The sequence below is a fragment of the Procambarus clarkii genome, chromosome 37 (assembly GCF_040958095.1).
Source record: "Procambarus clarkii isolate CNS0578487 chromosome 37, FALCON_Pclarkii_2.0, whole genome shotgun sequence".
In the NCBI taxonomy this organism is placed as follows: domain Eukaryota; kingdom Metazoa; phylum Arthropoda; class Malacostraca; order Decapoda; family Cambaridae; genus Procambarus; species Procambarus clarkii.
The window spans coordinates 33,429,098-33,447,024 of NC_091186.1; the positions used below are offsets into that span (position 1 = coordinate 33,429,098).

Consider the following 17,927-nt stretch of genomic DNA (forward strand, 5'->3'; position numbering starts at 1 on the left):
ATATTTTCCGTATTTTATCCCAGTGGGACGTGCCCTGGGGTAGGCCTCGTGGCTTGAACAAATGTCTCAGACCCTGTTGGAATATAACCAGTCTGTCAATCGGGTCAACCCAAATGTTGCGTTTCCATAAGGGTCGCCCATGTTAGAATCTGTGAACGCCCTAGTAATATTGTTGAAAACATCTTAATAACTTATTAAACCAAAGGTCTTTTTATGTCAGAAGAACAGCAGAAACTGGATCTATATATGAAAACTCTTTCAGGGCAAAATTTAAAGTAAAACTGAAGATATTTGTAGTTTATTTATTTATTTATTTATGCATATACAAGAAGGTACATTGGGAATGTGAGGATACATAATATGGTAATTACAGTCTTGTAAAGCCACTAGTATGCGCAGCGTTTCGGGCAGGTCCTTAATCTAAGAAAATTGTAAGTAGGTAAATACTTGCAAAATTTATAGACAAAAAAATGATAACAGTTACATGGAATGAAAAAAAAAGAAGACGAGAGAAAATTGTAGGTACAGTATATTAAAGCACATAGGTAGCTAAGATTGATTGCAATGACAGCTTGAATGGTAGTTGACAAAAATTGGTAGGTGTTAAGATAATGGTGGGCTTGCTATGGGGGAACTGGTACTATTAAGGGGTAAGGGTAGTTAGAATACAGAGTTATCAAATATGGGAGAACTAAAAGGCCCGGCGCCCAAAATAAACTATCCACAGTAATAATAACTTGCTACTAGACCATGTCAGACTAGAGGTTGATCATTGCACTCCCACACAGGAAGAAGGAATACTCCGTTCTAACTTACTTATTTATTAAACCCTTAACAACCCCCCATATACACTCACACCAATAACAATAATAATAATTACTTTACCACACTATCTTACGTTAAAAGCCTTGGTCCACATAGACAGGATACAAGGTTTACATTGTGAACAAGCTAGGGTAAAGTACTACTGGAAAAGCACTGAAGCTGGATGCAGCTTAGGGTAGTGAGACCACGTGGTACCCTAATACAAAACACAACACTTAGGGGTACCCAAAACACTGGCAAATACTACCCCCAGGTCTCACCAATCTTTACTACCAGAGTAGGTACACTTAAAACACATCGTACTTAACTTAATGGTACAGGAACTTCAGGTAAGGGAAATAAGTAAGAGGAGAAGGGAGAAGAGGAGAGGTGCAGCCACAGAGTAGGGGTGCAGCCACAGAGTAGGTCTCGTCCCCACGAACGCCAGCCAGAGAAGAATGCTCCCAGCGACCAGCTCAGGCCTCCCGCATTGTGGTGGTGCCGGGAGGAGCCTAATTGATCGTGCAGCTAAGCACATTAAAAATCTTTCCCTATGCAACATATTGTTACTTTCATCGTTCTCAGGGTAGTTAATCTTATAACAATGTTATACTTAATCCACAACAAGCTCAAGAGTTTGAATGCTTGTGAGCAACAAGATTCATCTTACATTTGGCAGGGAAGATACGAACAGAGACACATCGACTTGCGTCTTGCTAATCTAACGTAGCTTATTTAGTTCAATTTTGACCTCTGGTTTCCATTTGAGGAACCCAGGGTCGTAACACTCCTCCCCCCTTCAGAGAAAAAAAATGTGACTACTAGAATAGTAGTCATATTTTTTTTTTGTAGGAGTATGCAGAGAATAAAAAGGAAAATCTATGCCATAAAAGAAAAAATCAATCAAAACAACAATTTCTCTGCAAGAAAAGCACAAAGGAATTCTCTGAAAGATAAAAAAAGAACATATACAAAAAAATCAGGGAAGTAAATAAATTGGACACGGAATATTTAATGTCACAGGAGAACCTAAAAAAAAATAACTAAAGCATGACAGTTGGTAAATGGCTTCCTGTGGCCCAGATGAATGTTATTCAGGCAACCGGGACAGAGCGTCGGCTATCATGTTGAGCCGGCCCGGTAGGTGGGTAATAGACAGATTGAAGTCCTGTAGGAACAATGCCCACCTGAGGATGCATTTATTCTTCCCCTTCATCTGAGTCAGGAAGACTAGTGGGTTATGGTCCGTGTACACTTCCACTATATTACCTGTGAGGTAAACTTCAAACTTTTTACATGTTAACACTAGCGCCAACGCCTCTTTTTCTACCACTGAATAATTGCGTTGCGCCTTGTCAAATTTCACAGAGTAATAATATACTGGGTGTTCCACCTGATCATCCCCAGTTTGCAACAACACTACACCAGCTCCCGAGTCAGACGCGTCAACATGAATTTTAAACGGTCGGTCGAACCTTGGACTAGCAAGCACTGGGGCGGAAGCTAAGATCAATTTCAAATTTTTAAATGCCTCTGCACAGTCTGATGACCACTTAAATTTAATGGCCTTCCGCAGCAAGTCTGTGAGAGGAGTGGCAACACTGGAAAAGTTCTGACAAAAGCGTCGATAGTACGCACACACATACCGATAAATCTTTGAACGTCCTTTTTAGACTTTAGCACTGGATACTCCAGAATGGCACTGATTTTATCTTGCTGAGGTAACACTTTTCCTTGGCCCACTTCATAACCGAGGTATGTCACTATGCCTTGGCCAAAAATGACACTTTTTTGTATTTAAGGTTAGATTTGTGTTCTTTAAAATTGTGAACAACTGGCGTAACCTAGCTATGTGGTCAGCCCAATTACTGTCAAAGAGCACGATATCATCTAAATACGCGCAACAATTTGGCACCTTAGCGAGCAAAGAGTTCATGAGTCTCTGGAACGTGGCAGGGGCATTACGCATGCCAAGCGGTAACACTTGATACTCAAAAACACCCTCGGCTGTCACGAACGCAGTTAGTTGTTTAGCACGTTCAGTGAGTGGGATTTGATAATACCCCCTCGAGAGATCGAATTTCGAGACGTACTTGGCGTTTCCCAACTCGTCAATGCAGTCCTTGAGGAGGGGCAGCGGATAAGCATCCACAATGGTCACCTTGTTGAGCTGCCGATAGTCGGTGCATAATCGCCAGGAGCCGTCTGGTTTGGGGACCAAAAGGCAGGGCGAGCACCAAGAGCCCTGGCTTGGCCGGGTGAGGCCGTGCTGGAGCAGGAAGTCGACCTCCTTCCATACGATGGCCTTCTTTTCTGGACTCATCCGATAGGGTTGAAGGCGAATGGGGGGTGTAGTCCGTCAACTTGACATCATGGCAAATGGCATCAGTCTGGGTCGGGACCTCCCAGAACAGACTGGAGAATTCATCAAGCAACGACTGCACCTCTTCACGTTGGGCCATTTGCAAATGGGACAGTCCCTCCTCCACAGCATTCACAGAACTAGAATTATTGAGAATGAGATTAGTTGGGTCCCCAGAACAATCATCCCTTCCCTCACTGGAAATGGAAACATTGGTTAGTGCAATGGGCCTGGGGCCCTGGAATTTCTTCAGCCGATTCAAGTGTACGAGCATTACCTGGTTACACTTGTCAGAGTGCCTCACTTTGTACGTGAGGTCCCCAGTCTTTTCTGTCACAATGTAGGGGCCTTCGTACTTGTGGGACATAGTGTTCCCTAGTCGAGGCTTTAATACCAGGACAGGGTCGCCAGGCTGAAATACCCGCCACTTAGCCTTAGCATCGTTACGTTCTTTCATCTTTTCTTGGGCCTTCCCTAGATACTTTAGTGCTGCTGCCTTGCAGTCCTTGAGTCTCTGGTGGTGTTGCGCAAAGAAAGCCGAACCTTCGGTTAACGTTACGTTCCCTAACAGATTCTCCTGTAACATTTGCAAGGGTCCACGAACTTTATGGCCAAAGACTAACTCAAAAGGAGAACAACCCAGTGAACTTTGTAATCCCTCTCTAGCCACAAACAAAACATATGGTAAATTCTCATCCCAGAAGGTGAGGGAACTCTCGCACGATGTCTTCAACATCTGCTTCAGAGTTAGATGGAAACGTTCAATTACCCCCTGACTCTGTGGATGGTATGGGCTGGAAACCTTATGAATTATTCCATGGTCCTTACAAAATTGCTCAAAAATATCAGACTTAAAGTTAGTACCATTGTCAGTTTGCATGACCCAAGGCAGTCCAAAAGTGGAAAAAAATGCAACATACGAGCAACAACAGTTTTTGCTCGGATGTTCCTTACAGCAAAAGCCTCTGGGTAACGAGTAGTGATACATATCATCGTGATTAGGTAAATATTACTAGACTTAGTTCTAGGTAATGGACCAACACAGTCCATTACCACATGAGAAAATGGTTCCTCTGGCATGACAATAGGCCTTAGAGGAGCTTTAGGTGAAGTCTGGTTTGGTTTCCCAACAAGTTGACAAACAATACACGCATTACAAAATTTTGCCACATCGCTTTTCAGCTTGGGCCAGAAAAAATACCTTAAAATTTTGTGATACGTAATACCTTGATGTCCCCCCATAGGATCATCATGAGCAGCGGCCAAAACTCTTTCTCTATAGCAGGTCGGCAACATAACCTGGTGGACTACCTCCCACTCATTTGACAAGGGTGCACTCTGTGGTCTCCATTTTCTCATCAAAATCCGATCATTGTAGTAGTACCCAGTTACTGCGTCTACAATTTCCTCCATAGAGACGGCTGTCTCATGACAATCTGCAAGAGTGGGGTCAGCTTTCTGTAACTCACTCAAGGAGGCATCTAGGCCTTGGTCAGATGCCATTGGCCGAGGATCAACAGTGTTCTCCTCCACCTCCCCACTACTCTTGGTAGGTGGCAGTGGCAGGCTCTCCACAATGTCCTCGGCCACGTCATCAAGTCGGCCCATGAATGTGTCCGCAAGGTCCACTTGGCTTTCACCACTCGGAAAGTTCCTCGTGTCCTTGGGATTTACCACCTTGGCAAGCACAGGGCTGCCCTTACATTTAAGTCCCATAGACCGGGTCACCGCGCACGCAGGGTACACAACATTATCCTCTGCGGCGGGTGGATCCAGGCAAACCTTAGGGGTAGGCAACATAATAGGCAGTCTGGAGTCCCCTACCTTATCCCCTGCTAAATCATTACCAACTATTACATCAACATTAGGGAAAGGTAGGTATGAAGTGACTCCGACTGTACAAACACCCTTGTGGAAATCAGATTCCAGGGTAACCTTATGGAGGGGTACTGCTCGAGTATCACTAGTGACACCCTCGACCAGTACCACCTCTCCAGTGTCGAGAGTGTTTGCACCTTGCAACGCACTCTCTAAAATTAAAGTCTGGATGGCACCGGTGTCTCGGAAGATCACCACGTCCTTCCAGGAAGAACCCTCAGACAAAAGTAGTCTCCCTTTCGATAAGAATGGGGTAAGCAAGTCCAACCACTGTGGGTTGGAGGTCTTACTCCCAAACCCTTCCGAAGGCCTCAAGCCCTGTGTCACAACTAGTATTGGGTCTTTTTTCCGGGTACAGTTGCCAACAACGGCTAATAACGTGGTTTGGACGTTTACAGTGACCACAGATACGTCGGGGAGAAGAGACATTACTAACAGAATTACCCTTCGGTTCACTCTTAGGTGCCGTGGGGTTAGACAATTTAACAGGGTTAGTTATGTCTGAAATAGAAGGTGCATTAGTTAAATGGTTAGAATGAGCTGGTCTGGACTGGCTGTGGGTATATGTTTTGCTACTCTGTGGGGTATAATTATTTTTATTGGGCCTTTTGCCCGCCAACTGGTAGTTTTCTGCCATCTTGGCCAAATCCCCTATCTTAGAATTTACCTCTATCCTACTTCTAATGTAATGTGAAACATTCTCTGGCATAATATCTATAAAATGCTCCATTAAAACTACGTTCCTGAGAGCCTCGTATGTTTCGGCTTTCGCCGAGCGAATCCATTTATCAAACAATCAAATTTGATCATTAACAAATTCAGTGAGCTGTTGGTTGTGAGTAGGCCTAAGGTTGCGATAAGTTTGGCGGTGAGCTTCAGGCGTAATTTCATATGCCCGCAAAATACGTTCCCTGACTTTATCATATTCAAAACGCTCTTTGTTGGGATTGAGTACTACAGATGTTGGAGGTAGCATGTTTGGAGCAGATGCTCTTTTGTTTATGATCTTGTTAATAATATTTCATGTACCTGATAATTGTTTTGTTGTTGTTACTGGCGGAGAATAAAACCATGTGGACGAAGATTGTTTGTCTGACCAAAACCATAACAGTGGCGACGAGAATTAAACATCTCCGGCAGAGAGCCTGGGTACGAGACGTGGTGTGAGGATCAAGACAGTGCAGGGTACGTCGTGTGGACGAGTGGACGCTTCGCATATAACAGTGGAGTGTGTTACACCGTGGCCATGGCTACCATGTCAATCGAGCCGTTAAACACTGCTAAGATCTCGTTGGACCTGTGGCTCAGCCTGCTGGAAGCAAACTTTCAGTACCGGGAGATTAAGGAGGACGCCATCAAGAAAGCGGTACTCTTAGTCTCACTGGGTTCTGAAACATATAGTGTTCTCGGAAATTTGTATGCACCTGAGCTACCGCACACGAAGACCTATGTAGACTTGATTGCTTTGCTTAAACGTCAGTATGTGGTGAAACCATTATATCACAGGAGTTTGATGGATTTCCAGAAGAGGACGAAAAAGCAGCACGAGTCCGTACAGGATTTATTTGCGGAATTGAGGGCTTTGGCTAACCACTGCAACTTCGGAGCACAGTTGGACGGCAGGGTTAGGGACCAGTTGTTCATGGCAGTGGAAAAGGAGAATTATTTCCCTAACCTGGTGGCAGAAAATTTGGATCTACAATCGATGACTTCATGGACAGTGCTCGAGAAGATATTGAACCTGGAAAGGGCTTTTGGAAGTAAGACTTCTACTCAGGAAATTATGGTCGTACAGGGCCAGACCAGATGTACACACTGTGGATACAAGCACATAAGTAGCAAGTGCAAGTTTCGTGCATATATATGCAACTTTTGTAACAAGGAGGGACACTTGCAGAGAGTGTGTAGGGAATATCTGAACAGGAACAACAAGGCCTGGGAGAGGAGACGACCAGGGAATGCAGGAAGAAGAGGTAGTGGTACTGTGGTCAAGGCAGTAGAGGAAGGTAACCAGTCTGAAGAAGCTGCAGGTGAGGAAAGCAGACTATATTCGGTGAAAGAAAAGGTATGTTCAGTGAAGTCACAAGTGGTGAATTTTGTAATTAATGGGAAGTTAGTTCCCTTGGAACTGGACACTGGTGCTGCAGTGTCAACATTGTCTAGAGATTGGGCAGATACCTTGCAACTGAATGTAAAACCAGGTAAAAAATCATTAAGTGCTTATGATAATGTACCAATTAAGGTCTATGGCAAGGTGTCGGCAAAAGAAGGTTATAATGGAAAAGAAATTGTCCAGGATTTTTATGTAGTGGATTCACTTAATCCTAGCCTATGTGGTAAGGATCTCATGGAAAAAGTGGGAATTTTCTTGGCGGGCCTAGATGAATTGTCGATAGTTAAAACAATTAAAAGTGCCGAACAAATGTTAGACAAATATTCAGTGGAGGCAGATAAGCCAATTAATAGCATGGTGGCAAAAATTCACCTGAAAAGTGGGGCTTCACCTAAATTTTTCAAGGCAAGAACAGTGCCGTTTCATTACAAGCAATTGGTAGAATCAGCCCTGGAAAAGCTTGTGGCAGAAGGCATCTTAGAGCCAATTACACATAGTGAGTGGGCAGCCCCAATTGTACCAGTGTTGAAGGCAGATCGGAAGTCCTTGAGAATCTGTGCACTTCAAGGAACTGAACAGCCGCATACACTGTGAGAAGTACCCTTTACCTAAGATAGATGAGTTCTTGTCAGTGGTCTGCAAGGGAGCAATTTTTTCTAAGACTGACCTGAAAGATGCTTACTTGCAAATTCCTGTAGAGGAGGAGAGCCAGAAATTGTTAGTGATTAATACCCCCAAGGGGTTATTTAAGTATAAAAGACTTCCTTTTGGACTCTCCTCGTCTCCAGCAATTTTTCAGAGATTCATGTCCCAGTTGTTAGTTAACATTGAAGGTGTGGCTAGTTTTTTAGATGACATTATTGTATGTGGAGAGAATGAGGAAGTGCATGATGCTAGATTAGAACAAGTTTTGAATCTTTTGCAAAAGCACAATGTGAAGATTAATAAGGAAAAAACAACGTTGAAGACCAAGGCCATTGAATATCTGGGGTACCATATTTCAGGTAAGGGCTTTACTCCTTCTCACAAAAATGTAGCTGCTATAATAGATGCCCCAGATCCAACATCAGTTGGGGAAATACAGTCTTTTGTTGGGATGGTTACATATTTTTGTAAGTTCGTGAAGAACTTTTCAACAAAATTAGCACCCTTGTATGAATTGTTGAAAAAAGGGGCTAGATTTAAGTGGGCAGCAAGAGAGGAAAATGCATTCAGGAATATTAAGCAGGAATTGATCAATTCTCCAGTGCTCACTAATTTTACAGGTAGACTTCCGTTAAAATTGGAGGTAGATGCTTCCACCTCTCCAAGGATGGGTACACTATCACACATAGGATGGGTATGGGGTACACTACCACTCACAGGATGGGTATGGGGTACACTACCACTCAGAGGATGGGTATGGGGGGTACATTACCACTTACAGGATGGGTGTTGGGTACACTACATCTCACAGGATGGGTAGGTACACTACATCTCACAGTATTTAATATTAAGGAGCGAGGATGGAATATCATGAGCAAGGAATGTACCAATGGATGAAAAGAACCTATTGAATTCAATAGCAGTTTCTGATGCCGAAAGCACACAATCGTCAATGGATAGGAGAATTGGTTTTTTATTCAAAATCTTTTTTTAACCTAATATTTGGAAGATAGTGCTCCATGTTTTCTTAATGCTAACCTTAGTTTGGGTAAATTTATTTTCGTAGTATTTTATTTTCGCTCTTCTAATTATTTTAGACAGCATGGATGAGTAAATCTTTGAAAATTCTTTGGTGGCTATAATCTATCCTCTATACTATAGAAATTAGAAGTTTAAAAAAGAAGTATAGAAATCTATACATCTTTTCAAGGTCATGTTTTTTATTAATAGATTTAATTATAGCCTTTGTAAGCCATGGAGTGTTTAACCTTTTATTTGTAACTTGTTTCGTTGGCATTGGACAGTGTGAGTTATAAAGGTTCAGAATTTTCTGAAGAAAGGTTTGCACTGCTAGGTTGATGTTCACTATGTCACCTAATTCAGCCTCCCAGTTGATATTAGCAGCAGCAGCAATGAACTTGCTTATAGAAGTTTCATTGTGCAACCTAAAGCTTATCTTCCTTGTATCTTGAGGTGGTTTATTAATGTTGGTTAGGAGAAATGAGGGGTAATGGTCTGAGGTCCTATCAATGATTATCCCTGAAGTAAGTGGAGAGGTTATGTTAGTCCAGATGTGGTCAAGAGCCGTGGCAGTAGTATCAATGATTCTAGTAGGTCTAGTGATTAAGGGTATGAGGAAGCAGGAATTCATACAGATGAGGAAACTAGCAGCAGGAGAGTTATCAGGCTCGCAGAGGTCAATATTAAAGTCCCCTGCGATAATTAGATTTATTTATATATTTATTTATTTATTTATATACAAGAAGGTACATTGGGATTTTGAGGATACATAGCATAGTAATTACATTTTTGTAAAGCCACTAGTACGCGCAGCGTTTCGGGCAGGTCCTTAATCTAAGAAAATTTTAAGTAGGTAAATACTAGCAAAATTTATAAAAATGATACAGTTACATAGCAAGAAAAAAATAAAAGATGAGAGAAAATTGTAGGTATATTAAAGCACACAGGTAGCTCAGATTGATTGCAATGACATCTTGAATGGTAGTTTAACAAAAATTAGTAGGCACAATACAGCATATGGCTAGCACATAAAAGAAGACAGCAATGAACACAATAAAGTAGTTTGGATTAAGTACATAAAGATTGAGAGATTGGGTAACACTAGATACAGAGCAAATTTAAAGCTCAGTGTAGGAAACTACGAAGATGAAATTAGGTACTTTTCGTTTTTGAATGAGGCAAGAATTTGACAGTTTTTCAATTCAGTAGGGAGTGAGTTTCATAGACTGGGTCCCTTTATTTGCACAGAGTGTTTACACAGATTAAGTTTGACTCTGGGGATATCAAAGAGATATTTATTTCTGGTGTGGTGATAATGGGTCCTATTACATCTGTCCAGGGAGAGTTTCAGAGCATGGTTTGCATTTAAGAACAGGGTTTTGTAAATGTAGTTGACACAAGCGAATGTGTGGAGGGAGTTAATATTTAGCATGTTAAGGGATTTAAACAAGGGAGCTGAGTGTTGTCTGAAAGCAGGGTTTGTTATTTGTCTGTTATATAGTATATATATATATATATATATATATATATATATATATATATATATATATATATATATATGGGTCCCCCTTCTTCCAGCTAGAGGTGGTACTCCCTTCTATATTTATATATATATATATATATATATATATATATATATATTGTGACGGGAAAGTGTTGGAGTGTAGATGTTCGGCAGTCCTCCAATAGCTGGTGTCAATGCCTGTCACATTTACAAAAAAAAAAAAAGATAGACTGCTTGCCTGTTGTCTGTGGTAAGTGAGAGGGAGGAACACGTAAAACACAAAGTATGAACAATGAAACTTTAATATACAGGTACTTTAAACACAAATAAAAATAAAGACAAGTCCCGTGGCTATGAACAGTGCAATTAAAGAACAAAGATAAATGCAAAAACAGCAATAGATAAAATAGTAATAATGGTGCTGAGAATATTGGCTATGGCTGAGACCTCCCTTAGTATACAGAGCCAGAGAGCTTAGTATGCCAGAGAGAGATGTCAACTTTTAGAGCACAAAGAATATTCTGAAGTTGATGGCTGGTTCAAGCTCAGACATCGACTCAGGTAGATGGCGCTGAGGTGCAGTGTGCAGGTGTGCAGTCGGCGAGTCACCAATCAGGAGCAGGCAGGCTGGGAAGGGTAGTTAGCTGGTTGATGACGAGCCAGCGTGGAGTTGGGGGTTTAGGGTACGTTTTGCCTCCTGGTCAAAACGTTTTGTGCTACTGGTGGACGTATCTTGAATGTAGCATCTTATACTTGTAGAATAAACGTAACTTTAGGTAGGGAAGAGCAGGCTCAATCTCTCTTGAAAGAGATTATTGTCACAATATATATATATATATATATATATATATATATATATATATATATATATATATATATATATATATATATATATATATATATATATATATATATATATATATATATGTATATATATATATATATATATATATATATATATATATATATATATATATATATATATATATATATATATGTATATGTATACTAGTAACCATCCTTTGAGAGTTTTATCTGGTTATGTGAGTGTTGTTTAGTTCCTAGGCTGTTAGAGATGGCTTTCCATGTTGTTATATAGTATAGTATATATATAAATTCGGTTTTTGTTCAGTCTGTTATATAGTATTAGTTTTCTAAGGTTAGAGTTGAATTCGGACACACCAGTGTTAGGAATTCTATAGACTGCTCTCACAGTCGGGACAGACTCAGCACCCTTGAATCGGGCTGCCTGTCCCCCAACAAAGTTAACTATTTGACCAAGAATTTAATCGTCATAATAATGAAATGTTAACAACAAGTAGTACAAGGCCAGAAGGCAGGGCCCGGGAGTCAGAGCTCACTTCCAGCAGACACTGGCAGCCATTATGCATGAAATAACTAATCATTTTTTTTTTATTATTATTTTCTACCACAGACGTGGCCACACATTTACAATGCTAACCAGGATATATACATTTTCTTCTGTCCTCCATGGACAGGGTTAGAGAAGTGTTAAACATATAGTTCAAGGGTTTATTGAACACTCAACCACAGAAGGTGGTTCGGTGCTTTTAAAATGCTAAGCTAACCTACATACGTAAATACATAGATACACAGATTTACGTATGCCCTACATAAAGTGTTTGATGTGTCTTTTACATAGTGTCATTAATGTACATTTACAAAGGTGAAATGTAATTCTGATCAGCTTCCATATATACTTTATACCCATACATATACATACACACACACATATACATACATATATACACACACACATATGCATTCACATACATCTGTCTCATTTACTCTGACAGGGTGAGGTAGCCTGGTCGACGACCGGGCCGCGGGGACACTAAGCCCCGGAAGCACCTCAAGGTAGCTGATAAAGAAACTAGTGTGCAATTAAGCACTTAATCACTGAAGGTGATGAAGGTGCTTTTACAAGCTCAGGTTATATAGTTACATCACATACATTCATACATTGTATGATTGATATATTACATGGTCAATCTTGGATGCAAAGTCCAATATATCATCAAGTGTTCCAGTACTCATATAGTAACTACAGAGTTCAGCATACCTTAGCCCAGGAGGGCGAAAGTCAGTCAGTATGGGACATTCTACAATATAATGTTCAAGAGAGTGCAAGTTTTCTCTTTCACAAAGTTGACACATTGTGTACTCGACATTTGGGTTTTGAGAAAGCTGCCAGATACGTCTATATCCCAGGCGTATTCTGGCCACTATAACATCACATTGCCGGGTTCTTGTTCTATTAGTCCCATATGTGAATGTCTCCTCACGATATCTATCATAATATTTAATGCTACAACTTTCAGGTCTTGGAGAATTTGTTAGGTCGGTGAGATTTTCATTAGTTATTTGTTTAAGTATTCTCTTTGTCACTGCTAATGAAACACCCATATCAATTTCTACCACTGGTTTTCTACAGGCTGACTTAGCAAGCATATCAACAGTGTCATGCCTTGAGATGCCAACATGTGATGGTATCCATAGGAATTTAATCTCAAATCTGTTTTCTTTGGCAGCTAAAACATTCATTCGAATATCACTGACTATTTTCTGGGTGTCACTACTATGTGCGTTCAATGCCAGGAGTGCACTCTGCGAGTCACAGTATATAAGTCCACTGCCTTTGTCTTTTAAAAATTCAGTGGCAAGGTATATGCCTGCAAGTTCGGTTTAAGTTGTACTTGCCCAGTCATTGACGCGCTTCATTGCTGTATGTACGAGAGAAGATTGTTCAAATATGTTACATGCACATCCGGTACATCGTCCACCTTCTTCTACAGAGCCGTCGGTATAGCACTGATAAACATCGTTACCCATACTCTGAGTACTTTCAGTGATGCTTTTCAGTGTTAACTGTTTTAATAATGTAGTGTGCACACTATCTTTCTTGGGCGCATTTACAAAATCAACTGATAGATCCCAGTTATCCCATGGAGTAATTGGCTGATTAATCATTAGTCGAGTTGGGTACATATTTAATATTTTGATGGAGTTGGCTACCTTGTAGAACCAATATACATAATCAGATTTCGTTCTTCTTCTATAGACCTCAGGTGAGTGCAGCATATTAGAAAGTTTAGCTTGAAACTTCATTGTTGTCTAGATCTACTCAATGCCTTCACGCCGAAAACTGTGCTAATAGACAAAATTCTCTCACTTATGGTAGGTAATTTTAACTCTGCTCTCATGTTAACTATTCTCGTGGACTTTGGAGCCCCAAGAATGAGACGCATAGCTTCATTTTGCAAGGTTTCAAGAGATTTCAGCTCTTTGTCAGTATACAGTGTGAGATGTAGAGCATTGTAGTCAATCACAGAGCGTATAAATGATACATAAAACATTCTAGCAAGTCTCACGTTAAGTCCATGATTGACACCAAGAAGGACCCGCAAGGGCTTTAATCTCTCCCAAAGTCTCCTCTTGAGAGAAGAAAGGTACCCAGGGTCGTTAATGGGGACACCAAGGTATCTGTAAGACTCGCAGTTCTCAAATGCTCGCCCATCTATATGATAATTGGCTGGTGGAATACCACATGGAATGAGGGCACGAGTTTTCTGTACAGAGATAAGGAGGCCACATTCCTCAGCTCTAGTAGCAAAAGCATCGAGCAGAACTTGCATTCTAGGCACGGTGGCAGCCTGTAAACATATATCATCAGCATAACAAATGACAGTGTCTTCATTATTAGTTGGAAGATCTTTAATAAGTTTATGCATCAGAACGTTGAACAACAAGGGACTGAGGACCCCTCCTTGTGGAGTTCCCAGTTCAAAGTGTTTGCTCTCTGTGCTTTTAACACCATTAAACAAAACATATGCTGTTCGATTAGACAAATAGCCCTTTATCCATTTCAGTAATTTTCCTTGTATTCCCAGCTCGGCAAGCTGTTCCAGTATGATTTCTCTGTTTGCTGTATCAAAAGCTGCTGCTAGGTCGATTAAGACTGTTTGAGGGGAAGCTTCAATATGTGCGAAGTACTCAGCAAAACAGTGTTGTGTACTGAGCCCAGGCATAAATCCAAACAGTTGAGGTGACAGGTGCCCCTGTATACGATACATGAGTCGGTTAAGAACAATACGTTCAAGCACTTTACAAACACACAATGTTAGAGATATGGGTCTATAATTATCTGAGTGGGGTTTGGGGATGGAAACAATGACACTCTTTGTCCAAGCATCAGGTAATACTCCTTCACGTAAACTCATTCTGTACAACACTAATAGTGGATTACCTGGTACGTGTGAGACTAATCTCAGTAGACTGTAAGTAATACCATCCTCTCCAGGAGCAGTTGATTTTCCCATCTTTAGTGCATGATTTAATTCCCATTCAGTTACATCATTAAGGTCAGACACGTCGATAGCTGTACAGGAAAGATTGATGGTTCGTTGTCTGTTGGGGCGTGTGTCATCAAGTTCGTGCTATATGTTAATTGGGAGTGAATCGTAGCTTGATGTTAGTGCCCATTGATCAAGGAGGATGTTTGCTTGTTCTAGTGGGCTGTGGTGCAGCGGTTTGGTTGGGCTGCTTCTAGAGATTTTTCGTATCTTTTCCCAAACTTCTACAAGTGTTGTTTGCTCATTTATACTTTGTAGGAACTCTTCTCAATGTTTATTACGTATAACGTTGCTCATGTCTCTCACCTCTCTATTTGCAACTAGAAATGCATGCAAGTCACCTTGTGCTTTGGTTCGTTTGTACGTATCTCCAAGTGCTTTACTCGTTCATGTTCTTTAACAAATACGGGGTCAAGGACCCACTTGGGTGGTGGCAGGTGTTGCCCACTTCTGCTAGGCTTACGACCTTTTCCCCAACACACCCATGTGTCGTAGTAGGTAGTAATCGTATCAACGAGATCTCTGGAGAAGTCTTGTACATTCGTTATTGTGTAATCTTGATACCATTTTGATATACAATTAATAAAGTGGTCATGCAAGCCATATGGAATATTCATTTTCAGTCTCTGATGTCTATTAAGTACATCACACTGTCCCTCATAGGAAGCAGAAACTGCATAGTGATCACTAACCAAATGATTTACCAACGAACATTCCATCCTATCTTGCACAAGGTTTCTACCCATTACATAATCAAGTCTGCCTCCTAATAAATGAGTTTGGGTATCCGTAGTATACACGGTTAATCTGTTGTCATAAACATATTTGATAAATTTGCATCCATTATCGTTGTTAGTACTGTCTCCCAGCGTAATATGTCTAGCATTAAAATCTCCCATGTATATTGTCCCATGATTGTCTCGATCTGGGAGCAATGCTACATTGAGTTTCTGGCTTCTGGCATATACGTTGAGGAATGAAAAGTGGCCTGCTGTAGTTTGTACATGAAAGTGATGGTACTGTGTGTGTACATTGTGTGACGTGCTCACAAGAATGTGCGGTAAATCACTTCTGACGTATGTTAATAGGCCTGTGGCGTTACTGTTAATAGGCCTGTGGCGTTACTGTTAATAGGCCTGTGGCGTTAGGATGCATACCCTCTGATCTTTGGTGGGGTTTTGTTTATCATATTGGACGTGTAGGGCTCCTGTAAACCAATTATATCTATGTTGTTACTGGTAACATATGCAATTAGGTCATTCAGTCTTTTGTTGATGCTACGAATGTTCCAACTGAGAAACCTAATGGTTCTTGTGTCAACAGCGGCCATCGTCTTGGTGTTGTTCCTCCCTGGGACTGGTGGTCCCATTGTTGTCCTCGTCCCACTTACACAATGTGTCAATAAGTGACTCTACGACGTAAAGAGCCACACCAACCTGGCGTTTGGTGTCGTCAGGAACATCTGGTGACATCATCAGTTTCTTGATCACTGAGCAACTCGGGATGGTCCGCGAGTGAATGTTCTCTGTAAGTCGTATGGCATAATTACTGTCACTCAGAGTTTTATCTTTTTCATTCTCGTATTTGGCTTGAGCGCGTTCCTTAAGGTCGTGAACCATTTTAAAATATTCTGATGCAGGTCGACTTCCTTTTCCAGTTAATGTTTCTGTGTCACTATCACTGCTGTCATCCCTGAGTTGACTGACGGCGTCGCTGCCACCGCCTCCGTTGTCGCTATCATCTCTGTTGTCGCCGCCGCCGCCGCCGCTTCCGCCGCTGCTGCCGCCGCCGCTGCTGCCGCCGCCGCTGCCGCCGCCGCTGCCGCCGCTGCTGCCGCTGCCGCCGCTGCTGCCGACGCCGCCGCTGGGGCCGCTGCCGCCGCCGCTGCCGCCGCCGCTGCCGCCGCCGCTGCCGCCGCTGCCACCGCTGCCGCCGTCACCACCACCACAGGAACCTTTACCAGTGCGGGCCACGGGTGTGACACAGCAGCATGGAGGCTGATAACTAATCATTGACAGAACAACTGACCACTACCGTACCTTCCTCATAGCAAATATGGACATAACGCCTCCAGTACAACAAGAAATTTACATTCAGGTTATACAGTAAAGCAGTAATAGGCAACCTCACAAATGCACTTCGCAATATTAATTGGGAATCGGAATTCAATAATACACAGGATATAAATTCATTAGCTAACCTCTTCCTTTCCAAAACTCTAAGCCTCTACAACACTCACTGTGCTCTCCTCACCGAGCAAGTAACTGGAAAAAGAATAAACAATCCCTTGCTCACAAGTGGCATATTCACAGCAATCAACAAGAAACATGAATATGAAAAAAAATTAGGATTGACCTAGTTACAAAGGAAGTAATTAAGAGGTATATCTTGAGATGAGTATATACTCATTAGTATAGGTACTCATCAATGCTTACCAGTATAATAAGAAAAGCAAATCTTTCCTATTATGAGAGTAGATTCAAAGAAGCAAAAGGCAACATGAAAAGCACATGGAAAGCCATCTCTAACAGCCTAGGAGCTAAACAACACTTACATAACCAGATAAAACTCTCAAAGGATGGTTAAACATCTGCAAATGATTTAGAAACGGCAACTGAATTTAATAGCTTCTGTTCATCGTTTGGTGCTAACCTTGTCAGAAAAACCCCACAGACTCAGACACATGTTAACACATATCTCTCAGGCAGCTATCCAAACTCTCTTCTCCCTTCACCAGTCAGCCCCATCAGATGTTGTGTCCATCATACACTCACTAAAAACCACAGCTGGGACCTTTAGTGAAATACCATCCATGGTATACAGGAGTGCCTCCCATGCCCTTGCACCACCCATTGCTTTGCTGTTCAACAAATCTCGTGTGTCATACCTTCCCTGACATCCTTAAAACAGCAGGAGTAATGCCAGTTAATAAAGAAGGCAATACGGCAGACAGAAACAATTATAGACCAATATCAAACCTACCCATATTATCAAAAATATTTGACAAAATTATTTACAAACAGCTCTACTCCTACCTTGTAAAATTCGACATACTCAGCCCCTGTCAGTTTGACTTCCGCTCCTAAAATAGTATCAACGATGCACTTATTAGTCTGCTTGATTTAATCCACCCAGTACTTGACAAAAATGAGTTTCCGATTTGACTCTTCATTGACCTGAGAAAGGCCTTTGACACTGTTAACCATAACTACCTCTTACTTAAACTCC

At 41.5% G+C, this 17,927-nt stretch overlaps 1 protein-coding gene across 1 annotated transcript in view; it reads right to left on the minus strand.

Annotated features, from left to right (window-relative positions):
* LOC138371899 (uncharacterized) overlaps positions 1–16,711 on the minus strand; it is a 29,094-nt gene extending 12,383 nt beyond the window's left edge. The window contains exon 1 of the mRNA XM_069336947.1: positions 16,249–16,711. Within this exon, the coding sequence (XP_069193048.1) occupies positions 16,249–16,711 (463 nt within the window). The remainder of the gene's footprint in view (positions 1–16,248) is intronic.
* Between the last annotated feature and the right edge of the window lie 1,216 nt (positions 16,712–17,927).